The 24,194-nt window shown below is 39.6% G+C and overlaps 1 protein-coding gene across 6 annotated transcripts in view; it reads right to left on the bottom strand.

Annotated features, from left to right (window-relative positions):
• DLG2 (discs large MAGUK scaffold protein 2) overlaps positions 1-24,194 on the bottom strand; it is a 701,362-nt gene that overhangs the window by 298,282 nt on the left and 378,886 nt on the right. For all 6 annotated transcript variants that reach the window (XM_054382907.1, XM_054382932.1, XM_054382887.1 and 3 more), the window contains one exon: positions 11,002-11,138. In XM_054382907.1, coding sequence (XP_054238882.1) covers positions 11,002-11,138 — 137 coding nt within the window. The remainder of the gene's footprint in view (positions 1-11,001; positions 11,139-24,194) is intronic.

Raw genomic sequence — 24,194 nt, 5'->3', positions numbered from 1 at the left:
TTTATATTTAATAATAATTTAATAAACCCATGTCATTTACAAAATCTGCCTATGTTATTTGACCAGTCAAAATGAACTGTCTAAATTCACCTTTTAGCATACATGGCTGGGAATTCAGAAATATTTAACCCCCCCAAATCTTTCCATTGATGATATGACATTGACCATTGAAATAATAAGAACTACCATGCAGCATACAAAATAAGGGGATGATTATGAGATGCAGTTCTGGATGGGGGGACAGGCATTTTCAGTGTGAAAGTCTGTCAGTTTTCTGGAAGCACTTGGAAAGAGACATTGAGAAAGGATGAGAATATAGTACTAGTTCTGTGCTTTTTTGGAAAAGAAAAATTCTTAATGAGAGTGTGGGTAAGTATAAAAGACTACAGACTAAACATGGAAGGAAATGGTGGAAATAAATGTTGCCAATTTATGCTTTACTCCCTGAGAAATAAAATCAAAATGGAAGTGTCAGAAGTGGTTTATTGTAGAGACCTACAAATATTATTCACCTATATATCCCCTACATCCACAGAATGTCAACATGTCTTCCCATAAACAGAATAGTGAATGGTCCCTGCCTCAAACAACATACATCCTGAACAAAAGAATTATAGGATAGAGGAAAGAATTAAAAGAAGAGTGTAGATACAAGAGTCAGACCTGATATAAGGCAATAGAAACCATAGAATCCTAGAATCTTAGAATTGGAAGGGACCCATAAGGTCCTTTGAGAACAGGCTGAAGGAGCTGGCATTGTTCAGCCTAGAGAGGAGGAGACTTGAGGGAGACCTAGTAGCAGCCTTGTAGTACCTGAAGGGGGCCTACAAGAAGGATCACAGAACACAGAATCACTAAACTTTAGCAGCATGAAGAGACCTTGAAAGATCATCTTGTCCAACCCCCCTGCCAGAGCAGGATCCCCTATACCAGATCACACAGGAATGCAGACAGGTGGGTATTGAGTATCTCCAGAGAGGGAGACTCCACAACCCCCCCGGGCAGCCTGTTCCAGTGTTCTGTCAGCCTCACACTGAAATAATTTTTCTTCATGTTTACATGGAATTTCCCATGCCTTAATTTCCACCCACTGCCCCTTGTCCTGTCACTGGGCATCACCAAGAAGAGCCTGGCTCCATCCTCTTGGCACTCACCCTTGACGTATTTGTAAACAATAATGAGGTCATCCCTTAGTCTCCTCTTCTCCAAGCTAAAGAGACCCAGCTGGATGGAGAGAGACTGTTTACAAAGGCCAGGGGGCAATGGTTTTAGAGAAGAGTAGATTTAGGTTGCATATTAGGAGGAAATTCTTTACCATGAGGGGAATGGAACACTGTACCAGGTTGTCCAGGGAGGTAGTTGAGGCCTCATCCTTGGAGGTATTCAGGGTCAGGCTTGATGGGGCTCTGGGCAACTGGATCTAATGGAGGACATCTGCTTACTGCAGGAGGGTTGGACAAACCATTCTATGATTCTATGTTTTTGTGATTCTATGATCAAGTCCAACTCCCTGCTTCTCACAGAACTATCTAAAACTGAACCATATGACTAAGAGCGTCATCCAGGCACTCCTTGAACTGTGACAGATTTGGTGCCATGACCACTTCCCTGAGGAGCCTGTTCCAGTGACCTACATTCCATGGTAAATGTTGTATGAAATACTTTATTGTGCTTTAAAGTGCCATCCTCCAACTTCTACTGTTACTGCAAAGATTCCTTTTAAAGACTATGCAAGACAAAGTAACTCCTCAACCACAGTATAACATGGTAGAGCTGTAAATCACAGAAAACTCCAATACTTGCTAAGGAATTTAGTATCAGTAAATTGTCAGAGACGTTTCTCTGAAAATAAACCAAACCAAAGGGTTTGGTAAGCGGAAAGAAATACAGCTATTATGAGTCACTGGAGAACTCTCCATATCCAATTTCATCAGCACCAAGAAGGAATGATTGTTATTGGACAGTATTGCTAAATGTAAGCATTGTGTTTAAATTTTGTTTGTGTAATTCTCAGATTTGGTTTTAAGGTTAATTGAAAGAGACAATGACAGGCATGTTATGACGATTTGACATGAAGAGCAATGATACAACCTAACATTCAGAAGAAAGTTGCTGACGCTGTATGCTCTGTTTTGACAGGTCTTCTATTTAAATAAAAATCTATTCTCTATAAATTTCCCTCCTTTTCTTTTATATGAACAGCAGTAACACACATATGCACTTCTAATAAATGTCTTTTAAGTTACTAGGGTGATAGCAAGATAGAATAACTGAAATCAAGCCTTTCTTGCTTATATATTTAAAGACTGACAAACACTGAAGATTTACTCTTCTGAAAATAGGACTGCACAGTTGTACTTTACCTTTTCTCCTTCCTACATCATCTGTACAACGTAACTATTTTGTCTTTCATCCTAATTGTAAGCTTCTTGAAGCAAAGTGACAGAAAGTGACAGGACTAGGGGGAATGGAATAAAGCTGGAAGTGGGGAGATTCAGGCTGTAAGTGAAGAAGAAGTTCTTAACCATGAGAGTGGTGAGACCCTGGAATGGGTTGTCCAGGGAGGTGGTTGAGGCCCCATCCCATTTAAGGCCAGGCTTAAGATGAGTTTCTGGCCAGCCTGATGTAGTGTGAGGTGTCCCTGCCCATGGCAGGGGGGTTGGAACTAGATGATCCTTGTGGTCCCTTCCAACCCTGACTGATTCTATGATTCTATGATTCTAAATAATAACCTCTCATTATACTGTTGCTATAAATAAATGTTAGACAAAAGAAAAAGACACAAAATTAAACATCATAGCATTTTCTGGATTTTGATTTTTGGAGATTTTTAGGAGTGTATAAAATCTATAAAGACAGAAATCAACTTGCTGCATTTTTTTTTTTCTAAAGATCTTCCTGGATATAGCTCATGGTTAGGACCAACATACTTCCATCCCAACACACTTGGATGTCACAGAGAATAAGCAGCCATTTTAGAATAGAAAGTATATGATACAAAGACATACTAATATTAAAGGAAAACAATAAGAGGAAGAAATAATAAAGCAACAGGTAAGGAAATTAAAGACGAAAGTTCAAAGAAGCTATTTGAGTGATAGGAGAAATCAGTAAGGAATATTGCCGAAGAGGTATAAAAAGACTGGGGTGGGGTTTTGTTGTTGTTTTCCTAAATAGCATAATCAAGGCAATGAAGTGTAAATTTAAGCAAGAATTGTGTTGTTTGGAAGATCTCCTAGATTCATATTGGAAAACAAAGGCACTGAAAAGTGGCCTGAGTGAAAAAGCATAGAATCCCCAAAATGACCAATGCTATAAAGAGTAACTTCATTCACAGCAGCATAACGTGGTAACAGAATAAGAGCTCTGGAGGAGTAAGTTTGTCTTGTTTAATTTTAAGCTTTTTTTTTTTTTTTAAAGGGAATTCATTCTTTTCCTCTATTGATTTAGGGTCAGAGGGATTTGATTCACTCAGAGAGTGAGACAAAGAGGTGATCTTAACAGTGGAAATGTTTGCTTTTGTGTTATATTCTACTTTTTATTCAGAAAGTGGATTTTCCTGAGTCCTGGAGTGAACATTTGCTAGTAAACACCTGTGCCACACCAGCTGTAAATCTAGGACACTGATGGCCTTTTTGAAAACTCACCATGACTTCAAATGCTATAAAAAATGAGATGTTTTTCAGTGTTGAAGGCCAATCATTTGTCCTAAGGATGCAAATTTGTTTGGATTAACTATTTGTAATCCCATGGACTCCTGAACCAGTTTTACAAGTGCTGGACCCTGAACAGAAAGAAACTGGGTAACGTCAGGTGACACACTCTGTTAATCCCTCTGAAATTATCTTGCCTAGATTAGTAAGAGCTGTGGGCTAAGTACCCTAAACCAGATTTGCTCTTTGCAGAAAAATGCAAGAGTTTTTGCTTCACAGACAAATATGAGACTAACCAGTAGGATTGAGGCTTCACGCAGTCTAGTTGCATGCACAGCGTCCATTATTTTTTGATTGTAGTTTACACTGATTTTGGTTAAAAAAAATATGTTCAAGGCCAATGTAGCGGCATGAAGACGATACAAAAGTGAAGCTGAGAGTGTCATTAGAAGGAATACATTGGGAAGCTAGCAAAACTATATTTGAATACTAGATAGAACATTGTGAGGCCAGAGTCACTGATGGCATAAATTTGGCTCAGAGTGCAGCACTGCATCAGAAGGGATGCATCCATTGATCCTCCTGAGATGGTTCAGTACTAGTTTACCCTCCACATAAAAATACATTTCTAGAGTGATTCCTTTGTGCCAGTCACCCATTACGCTCTACAGACCAGGTACTATCTGTTCACACTGTTTTCTTGCTCTAACTGGGTAATGCCTGTACCCCATCAGCTGGCACAACAGCATAACTCTGGATTGGTGGGTGCACCTACCTGAGCAAAGAATGTGTGCACTAGCAGCAATCCAGAGCAACAGAGGGTGCAGAGGATATGACATCCATGCCATACATCTTTAAAAGGGGTAAGTTTGCATTACATCTACTCTGCTGATTAAAACGTGTTTGAAGCTGCAATGCAATGATAATTAGGAATGCTCATGGACCACATTTTCTGTTTAAGTTTCATTTAAAAAAATCCAATTTGTTTCCTAAGAGACCAACCCACAAGACAGCCAAAATCACTTTAAAAGAGCACTTCTGAGCTGAACCAGATGTTATTCTGGATGCATCTTAAGTGATATGCTCTGATTATTTTAACACAAACATGAACCTGTATCAATATACAGTCCGAAAAAAAAAACCCACCAGGTACTAGTAAAGGATTCTGGAAGGAATATAACAACAATTGTGCAGGAAAAATAACACAGTAGCCCCATGAAATCACCAAACAATAACATGCTTTTTGTCAGCACATAATTGGGTAGAAAACAAGTCTGCATTTCTGAAAAGTGACTCCTGTTTCTTCCTTCTGTTTTCAGAAAAAAACCTCAAACAAACCAGAATCAAATTAAATCTCTTGTTATCTGAGCATAAACCCAGAAAACACTGAGCCAAAAAGCAATAGGATATGTCCCAAACAAGCAAGGGTGTTTTGGAGGTAAATTTTTGAAAAGCTGCTACTTAGATAAATATTAGCTTAAATTTTAAGCCTAATGTTTTCAGAGTTTTCCCTGAAGAATACATTGCTTCTAGCTACTAGTATTGTTTTATATTAGTAGAAACACACAGTTTAATACTGATTTCTCATTTTTCCATTCCGTAGATAAACTCTTCCAAAGTGAGATGATGGTATCAGATGAAATACATTTTTATCTGAGAGGTAGTAGCTTAAACCATTTTTCAGCTTTTCCTGATCATTACTAACAATGCCTTAAAAAAGGTGAGGTGTGTGCTTTCATAACATTTGCAGATGACAGCTCCCTGTGAGGGTGAGTCCATATACTCAAGGGCAGGATTGCCACACTGGATAGGCTGGAGAAAGGGGCTGACAAGGATTTTATGATGCTCAACAGGGAGAAACAGTAAGTCCTCCCCCTGGCACAGGCTAACTCCCTTCAATACCACAGGCTGGACACTGACAGCCTGACAACAGCTCTGTGGAAAAGTGCTTGGGGCTTCCAGTGGATAGCAAGCTGGGCATAAGCCAGTTGTATGTCCTGGCAGCAAAGAGGTCAATAGAATCCTGGAATGTATGAGCAGCAGCAGAGCCAAGAGATCCAGGGAAGGATTATTCCCCAACTGTTGCCATTCATTAGGCTGTACCTAGATACTATGTTCAGGTTTGGTCCCTGCACTACAGCAAAGATAGCAAAATGGAGCAAGTTGAGGTTAGTTTTACCAGATTGTCTGGGGTTGGAGCACTGGCCTGGTGAGGAGAACCTGGGGAAGCTGGGCATTTCAGCCTGGAGAAGGAATACTTCTGTGGACAATATAAAGCAGAGCCCTGGTGCTTAACAGGAATGGCATGAAGACAGAGCTCAGCTTTGCAGAGTGTCGTATGATATAGGATGAGAGACAGCAGGCACAAGTTGAAACAAGAGAAGGTCAAACAGATTATATGAAAAAGCACTTTCCTCATGAGGACAGAGGTGCAGCAGAACGGGTTTCCCAGAAAATCTGTGAAAGCTCCATCCTTGGAGAATTTAGAGATTCAATTAGTAAATTCCTGAGCAATATGGTCTGGGCCTATAGCTGAACATGAATTTTCAGGCTAGCCTCTTCCAGTCCCCTCACCTGGGGTATGGAGGAAAGGAAACGTCACACCCATTTTTAAAAAGGGTAGAAAGGAGGACCCTGGGAACTACTGACCTGCCAGCCTCACCTCTGTGCCTGGGAAGATCATGGAACAGATCCTCCTAGATGCCATGCTAAGGCACATGGAGGACAGGAAGGTGATTTGAGACAGCCAGCAAGGCTTTACTCGGGGCAGGTCCTGCCTGACTCACCTTGTGGCTTTCTATGATGAAGTGACTATGTCAGTAGATAAGGGACGACCTGCGGATGTCATCTATCTGGACTTCTGTGAAGCCTTTGACACAGTCCCCCACAACATCCTGCTCGCCAAGCTGGGGAGACATGGATTTGGTGGGTGGGTTGTTCAGTGGATAAGGAATTGGCTGGATGGTCACAGCCAGAGGGTAGTGCTCAATGGCTTGAAGACTAGATGGAGAGCAGTGACAAGTGGTGTCCCTCAGGGTCCGTACTGGGACCTGTTCTGTTTAATATTTTTATCAATGACATAGTGGGATCGAGTGCACCATCAGCGAGTTTGCAGATGACACCAAGCTGTGTGGTGTTGTTGATACACCAGAGGGACAGGATGTCATCCAGAGAGATCTGGACAAGCTGGAGAGGTGGGCCCAGGTGAACCTCATGAAGTTCAACAAGAGCAAGGTTCTGCACCTGGGCCAGAACAATCCTCACTATCAATACAGACTGGGGGATGAGGTGATGGAAAGGTACCCTGTGGAGAAGGACTTGGGGGTGCTAATGGATGAGAAGCTGGACATGAACAGACAATGTGTGCTTGCATCCCAGAAGGCAAATCACATCCTGGGCTACATCAAAAGATGTGTTGCCAGCAGATCCACAGAGGTGATTCTGCCACTTTGCTGTGGTGAGACCTCACCTGGAGTGCTGTGTACAGGTATGGAGCCCTCAATATAGGAAGGACATGGACCTGATGGAGCATGTCCAGAGGAGGGCCACAAAAATGATCAGGGGGTTGGAGCACCTCTGCTGTGAGGACAGGCTGAGGGAGCTGGGGTTGTTCAACCTGAAGGAGAGGAGACTCTGGGGAGACCTGATAGCAGCCTTCCAGTACCTGAAGGGGACCTACAGGAAGGGAGAGACTGTTTACAAGGGCCTGTGGTGACAGGATGAGGGGCAATGGCTTCAAACTAGAGAAGGGCAGATTTAGATTGGATATCAGGAAGAAGTTCTTCACTATGTGGGTGGTGGAACACTGGAACTGGTTGCCCAGGAAGGTGGTTGAGGCCTCTTCCCTGGAGATATTCAGGGTAAGACTCAACAAGGTCCTGGGCAGCCTGGTCTAGCTGGGGATGTCCCTGCTGACTGCAGGGAGGTAGGACTAGATGACCTTTGGAGGTCCCTTCCCGCCTGGACCATTCTATGGTTCTATAATTCTATGTTCTCTATGTGATTTTCCTTTGCTTCATTCCAGTGCAAAGAGAAGCAGCCTAGCTGAGACACCTAGTGCAGCTGCATTCTCACACAGGCATTGCCACAACCAGCAGCCATTATCACCAGAATAGAGTACGGGAATATTTTACTCCTAGTTGTAAATCTTTAGAGCAGAATTCTGTTTTGTTCCTTTCATGTATACTTAGAAAAATCTCTGAGTTCAGTTTTTGGCTTAAGCACTCTTTCCTCACTAGTTTTTCCTAATGGACACCTTTGGATTATTGTACAATTGAGCATTTTTTGTGCGCAAGTGCTTAGGCTAATAAGCCTTAAATTCAAGCTCAGTGCCACAGAAACATAACTGCATAACATGCCCTGGTGTACATTTCACAATACTCAGGGTGCTCAGTATTTACATAATCCATCTTCTGAAAGCTTAACACACTGTTAGCAATATGCATTTAATAACAATAGGGTCATCACATTGCAAAATGCTCAGAGGGCACCTAATTGTTTTACATTTCAATATTAGTTTTGATTTTGCAGCATCTCTTTTATTGCATTTTATATTATAATGTGTTTTATTTCCTTCTTCTTTGGGATCTGAAAGTGTTTTACACAATCTTATCAGAACACAGATACAAAAAGGAAACAAGCATCCCAGCAGCTGTTGAGAATTCCAGAAGGATGACAAATTCTGGTAAGTTTTATAGATAATTGATGGAAAATAAAAAAGATCAAAAAGACTGCACTATCAAAAAGAAAAAAAAGTAAAAGAAAGGGAGGTGTTCAAATACATAAACAATAAAGAATCAGTGAAGTAGAATTAGGATCACATAGATGACAGGGGTAATATTGTGTTAATACCCTGCCAGAAGAAAGTAATGAATTCTTTCACTCACTTTTCACAAAGGAACATGAAGTTAATGCCATAAATTGCCAGATACTTCACAAAATAGAAGAAAAAAAATATTGAAGGTACAGAAATTATAAAGAAATCTGGAGTGTCTTGTTGGAGAGAAACAGAAAACATGACAGTACTCTGTGTGAATTTTAGAAATAGATTTGGATCTTGTAAATTTATCTCCAAAAACATGATGGGTAATGTATACAAAGAGTAAGCTGAGGTAAAAATCTTGGTCTGGAAGTACATCCAACAGAGATCCATGAGGAAGATTAGGGGACATGAGCATTTCCCCTATGAAGAGAAACTGAGCCCTGGGGCTGTTTAGTCTTAAGAAGACTGAGATGGGATCTGATCAATGTCTATAAATATCTGAGGGGTAGGTGTCAAGTGGAGGGGGCCAGGCTCTTTTCAGTGGTTCATGGTGATAAGTCAAGGAACAATGGGTTCAAACTTGAACATAGAAGATTTAACCCTAACATGAAGAGAAACTTCTTTACAGAGAGGGTGACAGAGCACTGGAACAGGCTGCCCAAGGGGGTTGTGGAGTCTCCTTCTCTGGAGACTTTCAAAACCCACCTGGATACATTCCTGTGTGGACTATCCTAAGTGATCCTGCTCTGGCAGGGGGGTTGGACCTAATGATCTTTTGAGGTCCCTTCCAGGATCTAATATAGTGTGATACATTACTGGTGGAGAGGAGAATTGATTTTTTTTCCTCATTTTACAAGCAGTGATAAAAGGAGATGACAGTAAGTAAATAAATGGTCGAGACTGAAGGGCAAGAGGTAGAACAAGTACCAAACACACTGAGAATGACCTCTGCTTATCTTCAGAAGCCAGATTCAGGAATATAAACTTGTCACAGTGAAGAAACCTCTATACCTGACTGCAGTGAATCCCAAGTTCAAGACAGAGAAGACATGCTTAATAGACAAATCCTATAAAAATCTGGAAAGAATGAATTTATACATAATGGTGTAAAAAATAATTATTTTTCTATTCAGTTTCATTCAGATTGAATTACAGTGGAGATGGTGAATTTGGGGCTTTTGCATTTACATAGATATAGATACAGATCATACAGATGATATAGATATCGATATAGATGTAGATATTGTTTATTACCTCAAGTGAGTTTGAAGAAATTAAAGAGTAAGGTAACAAGAACTTACAGATGGCATAAAAGCTGTGAGGAATTCTCATCATGAGAAAAGCACCAGCTGAACACAAGCAGATTTGTACAGAGGTAAAAAATAAAGTACAAAAACTGCAAATATAAATATACATTTATATAAAAAAAATGAACCAAAACATCAACAGTGACTTGAATTTTACAGTGCTGAGAAACAGCAGAAAATAAATACCAAAGAAAATGTAAGGTCTAGTTTAATTTTGCTTTGATTTTGATAACACCATTTGATCCTTAAGCTGTTTTATCTATCCACTTGGGTTAATTAAAAAAATGTCAAAGAGTCACCAACCCAGCAACCAAGTGCCTTTCCAGTTCTGTTTAATACCCTGCATAAAATGAATTCTCATCTTTACATGTGACTGGGACACAGTGTCCCTAGCCAAATAAAGAAAAACTCAATTAGGCAAAGTCTCACAGGCAGCTATAAAAGGTCGTGGCAATTTTTTAGTGCTTAGATATCATGTCACAAAACAGAGCTACTGCAGTACATTTTTTTTTCATGGCACTCATTCAAAAAATATTTCACTACCTACTGAAATCTATACAAATGCATTGACATGAATACAGCTTGACATAGATTAATTTCTGCTGATTCACCAGAGTCAGGATTTCCTCCTTAACAAAGAATTAAACAAACTCTGTGAGTGGGAAAGAATTATCTGCAAGGAATAATGTACTAGTAGTGCAAATAACACAAAGAATTTCCTGAACTGAGATTCATCAGAACAGTAAGTACACTTCCAAGGAAAAATACGGAAAATTTATTTTTTCTTAACACCTATATGGAAAATATATATAAAACATTGCTCCATATACTGAAATGTACGTAATAATCCACTGACAGTGGCTACATGGGAGTTTAGTGGTATGTTTTCAAATCTTCCAGTTTTCTTAAAACTATCAGTGGGATCAGTACTGCTCTAATGAACAGCTTGTCTAAACCCTTATTTTAAAATTTTCTAGTGTAATTTCACTTATCACTGTTTATTCTCTTCTCAGTTAAAGGCTTGTCAAAATAGTATAACCCGTTGCCTTCTCTTCATAAAATACTGGGTTTCCAGAGTAATTAATTTTAAACAGCAGTCTCAGATAAAGAATGGAAAAAAATTAAGGTGATGGGAATGTTATTACAGAAGTCATATAACAGAATTCATAATTATTATAGAAGTGGTGAGCTTTACCTCCAGTAAGATGTGTGGTGAATGAAAGTCCTGTATGGTGAACTGTCAGCCAAAGAAATTGTGATTTAAATTTGTCATATTTACCATAAGAAGTCTATCTCCAACCTGCAACCTCCCATCTTTTTGTGCAGCTCCTCCATCAATAATCTTAGTGACATAAATGCTGTTGTCTCCAGGGATGTGTTGGTTTCCAACCCCTCCCGCAATACTGAATCCCAGACCTGGAAAAGATATGGAAAACAAAATGCTAGCAATACAAGACATAACATTAAGGAGGAGTGAAAGAGCAGCGTATAATTAATCTACTGTAACATTACAGCATTTTTTACAGAAATATGAACAAGCAAAGAGATATTTGAGGGGGTCAATATTTTCACTTTCCTTGGAAGTTTAAAGACAGAACTAAATTAAGAAAATTCTTTGTCATGTACAATTATAGGAAGGTAGAGACAAACAGAACCCAGCCAGAGATGATTCCCCACCTGGATGCATTCCTGTGTGATCTGGTATAGGTGATCCTGCTCTGGCGGAGGGATTAGACTAGATGATCTTTTGAGGCCCTTTCCAGCCCCTAATATTCTGTGACTCACCCAGAGATAGTGCAGCCTATGGTCAAGAAGTTATGGCACAACTTGCCATGATTAGCAATTAAACCCTGAAGCCTGGAGTTTGCTTTGTTACATACTGGTGTAAAATACGTCACCGTATATTGAAACAAAACTAAAGGTATTGTGATCGTCCACACGGTTTGAAAAAGTACTCTGAGAGGTGTATTGCACATTTTCTAAGTTTCTGTAGTACCACAGTGAAGGGTCTCTGAAAGAAGAAGATGAATAGTGTAGCTATTTGAATTAAAATCTGCTTCACATATTTTTCTAGGACACAAATATCTTTGGCTATGGATACATGAAATAAGAAAGCAATAGTCTTTTTAAGTATATAATTTCTGATCAGCGACCTGTGCAATTCCTAGATAAATATCAAAAAAAGTCAAACTTTGGAACAATGTCAATAATACATGCCAATATGATTCAGGAAAAGAAAAGGAAAATAAATAGAAGTTGGGGGAAGAATAAAAAACTCAGTTTTACCCTTTTCTTACTTTCCCTATCCTCTGAAATATTGCATAAACAGAGAAATCACTACTTTCATTTATAATAAGATTTTTATCTCTCAGTCAGAGAAAAGATAGAAACTACTGCATTTTATTCCCATCAAAATCTACTTCACACAGCTAATTTTTCATAAATCATATAGCTAATGGGAACTTCCAGCTGAACAAATAAGATGATATTGACAATAATCTGGTTAGATTATTGCTTCAACCAGGCATTTCTATTTTAGCTGTACAGAAAAAAAAAAAAGTTATCTCTATTTAGGGAATAATTACTAGTTTTATCTATGAAATCTATGCTGTTCAGTTGTTCTTAAAACAAACATGCTAGCAATAGCTGCAGCCTGAGCAGTAAAATACTTGGAACTTGACATTTTATTGCAAACTTGCCAGAATCAGAGTACACAGATAAGAATCTTGGGGTAAAAAAATAATTTCTTTTCTCAAATTATTTTCATTCTGTCATTACTTTAGCTGATAAAAAGATGGGAGGTTACATATCATAATGGACTACTTCATAGACAGTGTCAAAGCAGTAAATTACAAAAAGCAGTAAATTACAAAAAGAAAACTGTTAAATTGAAACACTACTTAATTTAATGACTATTAACAATACACATGAAAGTAATCCAGAAGCATAGGATAATTCAAATAAAGCTAAAGCTGGTGATCATCATTATTATTTATGCATTATTGCCAGGACAACTATAAGGATAAAAAGATTATGATTCCTCCAGCAAGGAAGAATTTGTTCATTACCCTGAGAATACTAAACAAAGGAACACAATGATATTATAGTAAGAAACATCAAGAATGGGAATTTTCCTTAAGATATTACTTGTGGACATGGAACAATGATTGAATAGTGTTTCTTGGTGACATAATTCTTTTGACCCCACAACTTAAAGTGAATATCTGAGAATATTACAAAATGATGAGACCAAATGAGTGGGCTAGACTGTAGTCAGAGTGCTCTACTGCTCACCAAGGGCATGACCTTGGGAAAAATAGATTAAGTTATACCCCAATCCTCTTTCTCTCTTATTAACACTCTATGCTTGTAAAGGTCATTTCTAGCTACATAGTGTTTGGTATTTTCTGCAAAGGGGTTCCTAATTCAGCCCCATCCTGCTATGGTATAAGCAAATAGTAGCAGAATTAATCCCTTCCGTTTTCTGTTAACCTGAGTCAGATGCTGGTGTTTGCTGTTTGTTTGCATGACTGTGTACTGACAAATGCTACTCCCACTACAAAGTGAAGTTTACAATGATGAAAAGAATTTTTTCCACTTCTCTGAGTCCCCATAAAATGTGTCTGCGTTACAATGCAGGGAGCTACACTGCGTTTGTAAGCAGAGTCTGACTTTGGGATCAAAAAAACCAGCACTGTGTATAAAAACGTTTAAAAGAGCAGGACAAGATGGATGACAATCTTGTCAGGAAAAAAAAAAAGAGTAGGTAGGAGAGACAGCTGCAGAAGAGAAAGATTTTCCATGTCTTTCCTATTGATGAGTTAGTTTCATTGCCTAATCATACTTGCCTTCTTTGGAAGATTTCTTCTTAGGAAGAATGGGGAATGGAACAAAGGTCAATTTAACTTTACTTAAACAAGTTTTGCTAATTGCTAAGGCCCTAGGAAAGTATACTACAATAAAACGTGTGGATAGGATTCATATGGATAATGACATCAGACAACTGATGCAAATCATTTATGCTACCTTTATAATCAATGGCAATTCATTAGGGGCTTTTAAAGCATGATTCACTTCATCTCAGAGACACCTGAAAGAGATAATATGAATCACACTCTTGATTTCTGAAATGCCGGGGGCTGCATGTGGGAAGAGGTGAGTGGGAAGATCAGTTCTATAAAATTTCACAACTTGATTTGGAGTCTTGCCTCCACTAAGACTTGAGGTTTCTGTTTTAAGACCTCAGAAATGTTTGTGCATCTCTGGTGTGAATTCCTCTCTATCAGTATCTACATGAGTTTAGTCTTGTATCACCTTCAGACTATTTCAGACACCTCATCTAGTGTGGGGTGTCCCTGCCCATGGCAGGGGTGTTGGAACTAGATGATCCTTGTGGTCCCTTCCAACCCTGACTGATTCTATAATTCTATGATTCTATTTTAAAAACACAGAATCATTCAAATGTTTGGAAACACAAGGAGCAAGAAATAAACTTGATCATTTTCATTGCTCCATTCAATTAAATAATTAAAATTGCATATTTCAGAACCCTTTTCTTACTGAATTCTGTGGTTAAGAAAACATGGCCATCGGAACATAGAAAATTAGGAGATGATTTGAGGAGTGTTCTCTCTCTCACACTTCCTATTTTTCAATCTGCTTCAACTCAGTACCTTAGTTTGGAGAGAGCACCCAATTTCCTGACAACAGGTGTTGTACAGAGAACAGAACAGGTGTTATACAGAGAACAGACCTATAATGGAGATAAAGGAATTTTTTTTTTACAGGGAGGGCAGTGAGGCACTGGAACAGGTTGCCAGAGGAGTTGTGGATGCCCCATCACTGGAAGTGTTCAGGGTCAGGCTTCATGGGGCTTAAGAGTAAACTGATCTAATGAAAAGCAGGGTTGGACAAAATGACCTTTAAAAGTCCCTTCAAACCCAAACCATTCTATAATGCTATGGTTCTGTGAAAAAGATAAGACTCCAAGAGAAAAAAAGGAAAAAGATCAAGACTTAATACCACCTAGTTAAACTCCGTTCAGTCAAAACCACTAAATGCTTACACATAAGATTGGGTCAATGTGTAAACTAGGAAAGATTAATCAAACTCTATTTCCTTCCTTTTCCCTGGATAGACACTCGTAAAACTCATCTGTTCCATAAATCACTGATCCTGTAGATAACAATGTCCAATACTGGAACAAGACAGGAGACATTACTGTTGCCACACAGAATATTCCATGATTTCATTTTACTTAATCACAACTGGAAACTACAGAAAAAAAGCTCTGATATTAACAATGGTCAAGGTATTTATTCACATTTTTTCCATAGAATACCAGTAAACAGAACATTAAAATATTTGAAAGGGTAATGAAGCCACAAAAAAAAAAAAAAAAATAGTTGCAACCAAAACAATTCATAAGCTTCCCAGGTCTCAATCATAGCTATTTCAGAAAATAACCAGTAACTATTTACATTTTTTTTCACATTATTTGCTGCACCAATGTTGTGGGTTAAGGACTAGCCTAGCTGTCCAGAGTGGGACAGAAAATTGTCATCTTTTGTTATTTCATCCCATCACGCCTGCATCTACTCTATATGAACGGACATTGCTGTCTTTTCTGCCTTTTTCCTCATTCCCTCTCCCTTCTCCTGGACAGACCTTATCTCTTGTTTGGTATTTTGGGGGAGGGTTTTGACCTTGGTTTGCTGGGGAAAAGCTAATTTCTTCTGCTTCATTCGGGCCCAGAGGTGCCCAGGGTGGGGTGTGGGGGAGGAAAACTGAGGCCTGGGGATTTGGCCTAACTGGGGGAGGTTTTGGCTTAAAGACGTTATTGTAAGCCCAGGTAGAAGGACTGAATGTGATTTTAGGCATTTTGTAATTTCCATATACAGGTGTGAATAGTACTTCCATTTAAACTTCCAACTCTTTCCAATCCCATGTGAGAGCATTTTTATTTTAGGACTTTGGGAGGTAAAATATAATTTCTGCCCACTCTTAAAACTAAGACAACCATGTACACATTTTTAATGCATCACTACCTAAAAAAAAAAAAAAAAAAAATAAAAATCATGTGTTCTAACCACTTTTCTAGCAAAAGGCAGGTATAGAGACTCCCTTTATGATTATTTCAGCAACATGTGTGATAATAATAAAATCACTGTTTAAGACACAAGGGATAAATCACACTATGGGCATATTTATTTCCAGCAATCAAAGAGGGAGCCTAAAAGATCAAGCACAGCTAGATAATGTCAGTCTACAGGAGCTTCACAGTCCTAGTTGGGAACTTCCAAACAATGGTAAAAGTCAAAGAAAGTGGTGTTTAAATCATAACCTTAAAATGTAGTTAAAAGTAATTTGTAGTAGTTATAATGGTAAAATCAAAAAAGTAGCATTTAAATCATAATCTTAAAATGTAATTAAAAGCATTTGCACGTTGTTAAGAAAACCAATATGCTCTAGAGACATAAAATCCATAATTCCAACACACTGACCTGTTGAACACAGAGTATCTTGGTGAAGCCACAAAATGCATAGGATTTGTAGTAGAAATTTTAGATTAGAAATAACTAAAATATAAACGGAAATGTGCATGTAAGAACTAGAAGAAACAAGAAGCGATTGTGTGTATAGACAACACAGAACTTTTCTAGCAATAAAATTAAAAATGAGTTGTTTCTGTACAGCCTGGACAGAATGTCTGAACTGTGTTAAAGACTACAGCACAGGTGTCTTGTCAGCAGAAGACCCTGTACTGTAACAGTGGGATGCTGGCAGCAAGTTTACAGCATGTGACGAATGTGATTCTTTCGCTTGTAACCCCAACAGGGAGGCAGATCACAGTGATAAAGATGTGCGTTTACTAAATGAAAAAAACCAAGCTAACAAGTGAGAGACAGATGCCTCATCTGAAGCTTAGAGACTGAAGGAAGGGATATTGAATGTAAAGGATCACTTCATAACAACTCTGGACTCCTAGAGGGTATAAACAATCTGTCCAAAATTAGTCCATAGTTGCCAGTGAAGAAAATGCCAAGAGCTGTAGTATCAGTGCAATGTCCCACGTCCTTTGTGTCACACATGAGTGAGCCAGATCACCTTGGCACATGCATCCTGTGGCTTGTCAGGATCTGGGTGAAACGAAGAGTGAATGAAATGTAGGATGGAATGAGCATAACTGGGTAACTTATTTGGAGATATCACAAATAAATATCACTCTCCTTCCTGTATGATTCCTCACTGCTTTTTGTCACAATCGTTTTCTTGAGGTGTGAAACAAACTGAATTGCTACAGAACACTTTGAATTTGGGTTTTATGAAACTGTTGTTTCAGGCAGCAAACCTAGGTAACAAAACTAGAACGTACCCATGCAGCGACTTCACCCACTGAGGACCTTTTCTGGCACTGCAAGTCTGGCTGTGGGACATGACTCATTGACCATGCCTCTGTGAGCAGCCACACAAGGCAATGATGAACACAAACTGAGGTAGCTCCTGCCTTTCCACAGACCAGCCACTTCTACAACACTCAATTGCAAAAAATATAGCTCAGTGTTGTTTTATTTTTGAACCTGTATCTTCTTTCTTCCTTTGAAAGGGAGAAAGGCATCAATCATATTGATGAACTGACCAATGAAATCGTCGAACTTGGAGCAATGAAGTCCAATCTGGGTTATTAAGTGATCACATTCCACTTGGAGGGAGGAAAGGAACATGGGTAATATAAAATGCTTTGATTGATACAATTTGATTGACTTGTTTTGACAGGTACCACAGTTATATAGTGCTACACAAACAAGCAAAGTGAAGCAAGGTTAATTATAAACAGAAGAGCAGCAGGAAATATATCCTTCTGCCCCATTGCTCAAGTCTCCAGTTGACAAATTTAGTTTTCCTGGAGGAGAAATATAGCACATATTTAAAAGTAGCACATCACAATTGTGGAAGTTTTATAGGCTGATTGTAGCTGTGATTTATTACAGTATCACAGTATCACAGTATATTGGACCTCAAGGGACCTCAAGAGAACATTGGGTCCAACCCCCCTGCCAAAACAGGATCACTTAGGGTAGTCTGTACAGGAATGCATCCAGGTGGGTTTTGAAAGTCTCCAGAGAAGGAGACTCCACAACCTTATGATAGAAGGACAACAAAGCTGGTGAGGGGCCTGGAACACAAACCCTCTGAGGAGAGGCTGAGGGAGCTGGGGGTGTTTAGCCTGGTGAAGAGGAGGCTCAGGGGTGACCTCATTGCTGTCTACAACTACCTGAAGGGAGGTTGTAGCCAGGTGGGGGTTGGTCTCTTCTCCCAGGCTACCAGCAGCAGAACAAGAGGACACAGTCTCAAGTTGTACCAGGGGAGGTATAGGCTGGATATTAGGAGGAAGTTCTTCACAGAGAGGGTGATTGCCCATTGGAATGGGCTGCCCAGGGAGGTGGTGGAGTTGCCATCAATGGAGACGTTCAAGAGAAGACTGAATAAGGCACTTAGTGCCATGGTCTAGTTGATTGCTTAGGGCTGGGTGATCAGTTGGACAGGATGATCTTGGAGGTCTCTTCCAACCTGGCTGATTCTATGATTCTGTGATAAGTGTCTGCTACTGACAGAAGATTCAGTACACGAAAAAAATAATTACTTAACAAAACAAAACTTTTTTTTTTTTTCCACAAGAACTATACAATGCTACAAGGTGGGACTAAACAATGTGCCCTTGTGGCCAAGAAGGACAACAGTATCCTGGGGTGCATTAAGAGGAGTGTGTCCAGCAAATTGAGGCAGGTTCTCCTCCCCCTCTACTCTGCTCTAGTGAGGCCGCACCCCAAATATTGGATCCAGTTCTGGGCTTCCCAGTTCAAGAAAGACAGCAATCTACTTGAGAGCGTTCAACAGAGGGCTACAAGGATGATTAAGCGACTGGAGCACGTGCCTTATGAAGACCTGGGGCTTTGTAGTCTGGAGTAGAGAAGACTGAGATATAAAAATAAAAATATATGAGGGCTGGGTGTCAGGAAGTAAGGGACAGCCTCTTCTCACTTGTGCCCTGTGATAGGACGATGGGCAATTGATGTAAACTATAGCAAAGGAGGTTCCACTTCAACATGAGGAAGAACTTCTTTACAGTAAGGGTCATGGAGCACTGGAACAGGCCCCCCAGAAGTTGTGGAGTCTCCTTCTCTGGAGACTTTTAAGACTCACCTGGATGTGTTCTTGTGTGACCTACACTAGATTCTGTGGTCATGCTCTGGCAGGGCAGCTGGACTCAAAGATCTCCAGAGGGCCCTTCCAACCCCTAACATCCTGTGATCCTCTTTTTGTAGGTTTTTTGTTTGGTTTGCTTTGGTTTTTTGTATCCCATGAATCAGTTCCCAAGAATCTATTAATCTCAAACATAGAAAATGTCATTTTGTTTATCTCATCTCCTTTGTGTTGTAGGGGTAGATTCAACTGCCAACTTATCTAAGTGAGTTCTTATAACAATTCCTATTCCTGACTCAGGTAACAGCTTATGCCAGAAGATTTTACATAAATAAAACGTGACTATATTTTGTTCTGTGGATGAAATAGTCAGTCTAAAGTACAGTATGATTCATAAAACTTTAACTCATATTCATAATGTACTTAAAAGGTGTCTACTTTCATTGCCATGGTTAATTCCTTTTTCAGACCCACATCAGAGTGCTCTTTTTTCATCCAACAATTTGATATTAGCCATAAATGGGAAAAAGGCCTAAGCCCCTACATATCTAGCTGAGACTATGATTATCTAATGTTTCTTTCTAATGGCCTTGGGTTAAAAACTTCAAGCATTTTCCTTATTGTTTTGACATTTTTTGTCCAGAAATATCTATTGTTTTCAGTTATTTCCCAGTTGATGTCAGACAGGATAAAAATTATGTGCAGTGCCACCAGGTAAAAAGAATATTCTCTGAATTTGCTTTATACAAAAATAAAATTATTGTCCCATTTAGAGTGTGTGTCACTCTGTACTCATGCCTTCAGCTATTTATCCAGCAGTTTTCACACAGTTCCTTTGTTCTTGCCCACAGACACTTTTATAGTTAATATTTTCATTAATCTCTACTTTCTGGCTGTCAGTGCATCACCTTTCCATACTACTGAAATAACAGATATGCCAGATTTCAGTACAGCCTCTACTGAGGGTCAGCCTGGAGCAGACACAAAATATCTTCACAAAGTATGGCTACCATGCTCATGAAAGAGGCAACGACTGGACACTGTTTGACAGCTGTGAATATGCAGTAGGTGAAGAAAAATCTTTCCTTGCAAATGTGCACTGATTGCACAACAACACTGACGTATCCCTCTGAGGGACTGGACCCTTCCACAACCTCAGTGAGAGAAGACCTAGAACTCTTCTCTAGGGTTGGAGTTTATAGTACAGAAAGTAAACTGATTTTTTTCATCTTTCTTTCTCTGCATAAAGTGTAAACATTGCATATTGAAATTTTTAAAATAAATTTCAATAAAATGTTTCTAATTTTAACTTTTCTTGATTTAATAAAAATACAAAACATAGTAACACAACTCATGCAGTGCAACCCTGTGAAGGAATCTGCAGAGGTCTGTTCTTGCTACTTACTTGAAGAGAGAGAGAACAGGGACAATGATCTCACAAAGATTAAAATGTCATCAATATATTGGTGTATATGTACATTCATACCACCTCAAACCGTTCTCTGAAGGACTAAAAGGCTTGGAAGAAAGGCAGTTAGCTAAAACTCAGTGGCAGAAACTGGCAGTAGCTTCTGGCTGGTGTTCCAGTAGGCAGTTAAAGGCAGATGGATTTCTGCACCTTTCATAGCATCACAGAATGGTGGGGGTTAGAAGGTGCTTCTGGAGATCATCTTAGACCAATCTCCCCGCTAAAGCAGGTTCACCTAAGAGAGGTTGCACAGGAACATGTCCAGGCAGGCTTTGAAAGTCTCCAGAGAAGGAGACTCCGCAACCACTGTAGGCAGCCTGTTCTAGTTCTCTGTCATCCTCAAAGTTTTTCCTCCTGTTCAAATGCAACTTCCAGTGTTCCAGTTCATGCCCATTGTCCCTTGTCTTGTCTCTGGGTACTACTGAAAAGAATCTGGCCCCATTCTTTTGAGATTTGCCCTTTGGATATTGATAAGCATTGATAAGATTCCCCCTTCCCCCAGTCTTCCTTTCTTCAGACTATGCAGTCCTAGGTCCTTCACCCTTTCCTTGTGAGAGAGATGCTCCAGTCCCCTAATCACCTTCCATATCACTAGGAAGTAAATGTGATTTTAAAATTTGGTTACCACACCACTTCCTGCAGCTCCTTATACCTGTGCCAAAACAGCTGTGTGCTGGGATGTCCCAGAAAGCTCCCTGCCTGACCTTGGTTTCTCTGAGCTTGCTCTTGTGCCGCAGATAGGGGAATGGAAGGCATTTACATCTTTTCTTTAGACACAAGGAGTTCATCAACATCATCTGAAACACCAAAAGTCAGAAATGCAGAGGGATCCAGAATACAGAAAAAAAAAGTCTTCTGGATATTCCAGGGATTTATTTTGCTGAGTTGTTATGCTACGGCCTCAGAAGCAAATCTAAACAACTGCAACTCTTTTCAAAGTGCTTTTTCATTCTCTGGACATTGAAGTCAAACATCGCAGTTGAACATATTTGGTTACATCAAGAAAGAAAGGAATCTGTTCTCATGACACAGGGTTACATCCCTTGGCTTAAAAAAAAAAACAACCAAGCAAAAACTTTACATTTCCAGCCAGAGAGGAGAGGATGAGATTATGATGCAAATGTTAACATACCTGCAAGGCAGTGAGTAGACGTTTAAAAACTGTCATGCTGCAGGTACAGTAGGTAAAGCATTGGTCTTACATTATCGTAACAATAAAGCTAATCTCTCTGTAATCTTTAATAAGGCCTGGAAAACAGATCTTGTTCAACTACGCTGATATTTGTAGAAATTTGTAAAAAATTTCTCTAACACGCAAATGAAAACAATCCATTCTTCACTATTCAGCTTTGCAGTTAAATGTTTTCCCCATCGCAAATTTTTGCCTGTGTATATTATCCCTAAAGATACATTCATTCAGATATATCTGAAAAGGAAAGAAACAGCAAGTGAAGAAAATATGCTTACAACCTCATTGGAAGTCATGTTTATTGTCTATTTTTATATTTATTCAACTCAATTAGGAATGAATTTCCCAGAATCATAGAATCATTAAGATTGGAAAAGATCATCAAATCCATGTGTAACCCAGCTACCATGACCACTAAACCATACCAGAAACACCACATCTACATACTTCTTGAACACTTAGAGGGATGGCAACTCAACCACCTCCCTGTGCAGCCTGTTCCAACACTTTACCACTGTTTCAGTAAAGAAATTTTTCCTAATATCCAATCTAAACTTTCCCTGCCACAACTTAAAGCCATTTTCTTTTGTCCTATCAATAGTTACCTGGGAGAAGAGACCAACACCAGCCACACTACGACCTTCTTTCAGGTAGTTTTAGAGAGTAGTAAAGACCTCCCCTTAGCCTTCTCTTCTCCAGACTAAACAACCCCAGGTCCCTCAGCCACTACTCATATGACATGCCCTCCAAACTCCTAACCAGCCTCATTACACTTCTCTGGACATGTTCCAAAATCTGAATGTCTTTCCTATACTGTGGTGTCCAGAACTGAACACACCAGGATGCCATTGGCCTTCTTGGCCACCTGGGCATGCTGCATGCTCATGTGGCCATCCACCAGTACCCCCAGCTCCTTTTCCATCAGGCTGCTTTCCAGCCACTCTGCCTCAAGCCTGTATCATTGCTTGGGATTGTTGTGACCAGACCCTGGCACTTGGTCTTGTTAAACCTCATCCCATTGGCCTCAGGCCATCAATCCACCCTGTCCAGATCTCTCTGTAATGCCTTCCTACCCTCAAGCAGATCAACACTCCTGCTCAATTTAGTGTCATCTGCAAACTTGCTGAGGGTGCACTTGATCCCCTCATCCATGGACAACAAGCAATTACACATCAGGAATTCTCAAGAATACTTTAAAATTTGTCTTGAAAAGAGAAGACAGTACTCCTGATTATTCACAATAAGCTGATTTTTAAAGCATTAATAAGGACTCAAGTTAACTGAAAATATTAAATCACACTGTCACAATTTTACTAGACTAAGTGCAAAAAAGAGAAAATTACTTCATTTTTGGCATATACTGACACTCCAGGAATCATATAGCAAGCAGTTCAGCTCTTTTACGAGAGGCTGCATGATATACCAAGTCTAAACATCTCAAGTTAAGTGAATTTAGAGATGTAAAGCAGATAAATCTAAGATCTGCCACTTAGGAACAGGATTAACTTCTTGCAGTTTGACTTTCTGAAACAGCATCCCTCTTCTCACATGCCAGCTTTGCATATGCCTACAACCAAAGCTGTGTGCACAATGATTTCCTGTTCATGCAGGAAGTTTTTGCATATTTTTGGTGCACCCACCAAAAATATGCACCCACAAGCATCCTTAGATGCAGAGTCACTAAAATTCAGAAATTTTGATTAGGGTAGACATCATCTGGCTGGTTGCCTGTGTAATAGGATCATTTGAATAATGCAGGGAATAATGTTAAACAAAGTAAGTGACTGCATAGTTGGATGTGATAGGAATGGACTCTTGAAGACTACCCTCATTCTATTTTTTTCTGCGTTAGCAGCATTTTTCTTAGCAAGAGATTTTTGCTTGGGGTTTTATGTGTTGTGGGGTTTGCCTCTTTTTTATCCCATCCTCATAGCTGCCTTTTCATTCACTAGGACAAACATCAACTGGACTATGAATGACTACAGATGAGGAAGACATCTTTGGAATTGTTCAAGGTCAGGTTTGATGGAGCTTTGAGCAACCTGATCTAGTGAAACATAGCCCTGCCCATGGCAGAACAGTGGGACTAGATGCTCTTTAAAGGCCCATTAACACCATTTCATGATGACGATGAATCCATGATTCTAAGCAGCCAGTTGTCCTAATTAGCAGCAGAAAGCCAGGTGGAGGATTGTAGGGTGCATGTTTTGAATTCTTGTATGCTGACCTAAAGCCTCACTACTGCCAAAAGAGATAACTCTGCTCTGCTCCCTACCTTTGGCCAAATTTCCGCACTGCTTGCCTTGAGGGGGCTTCAGGATTTTCTAGCCAAATGGATTGGCAAGCTGAAAATGGCTTGAAAACCAACCCAAATTAGTCTGAATCACAGACTAGCTGCATATTCACCAGCATCTACAGAGATGGCAGCATTTAAGAGTCATCAGCTGAGGATGGTGTCAGGCTCACATGTCCCTTTTGCTGGCAGCACAAGGCACTTTATTACATAGTTATGACTCTTATGGAGAGCAGTGCAATGCTATGACTGCTGCCCAGCAAATTCAGCTTGGGGAAGTAGACAGAGTAGGACAGAAATGGCTATTTATGCTAGCAT

The sequence above is a fragment of the Indicator indicator genome, chromosome 1, assembly GCF_027791375.1.
Source record: "Indicator indicator isolate 239-I01 chromosome 1, UM_Iind_1.1, whole genome shotgun sequence".
Lineage (NCBI taxonomy): Eukaryota > Metazoa > Chordata > Aves > Piciformes > Indicatoridae > Indicator > Indicator indicator.
This window is presented reverse-complemented; position numbering and strand designations above follow the sequence as displayed.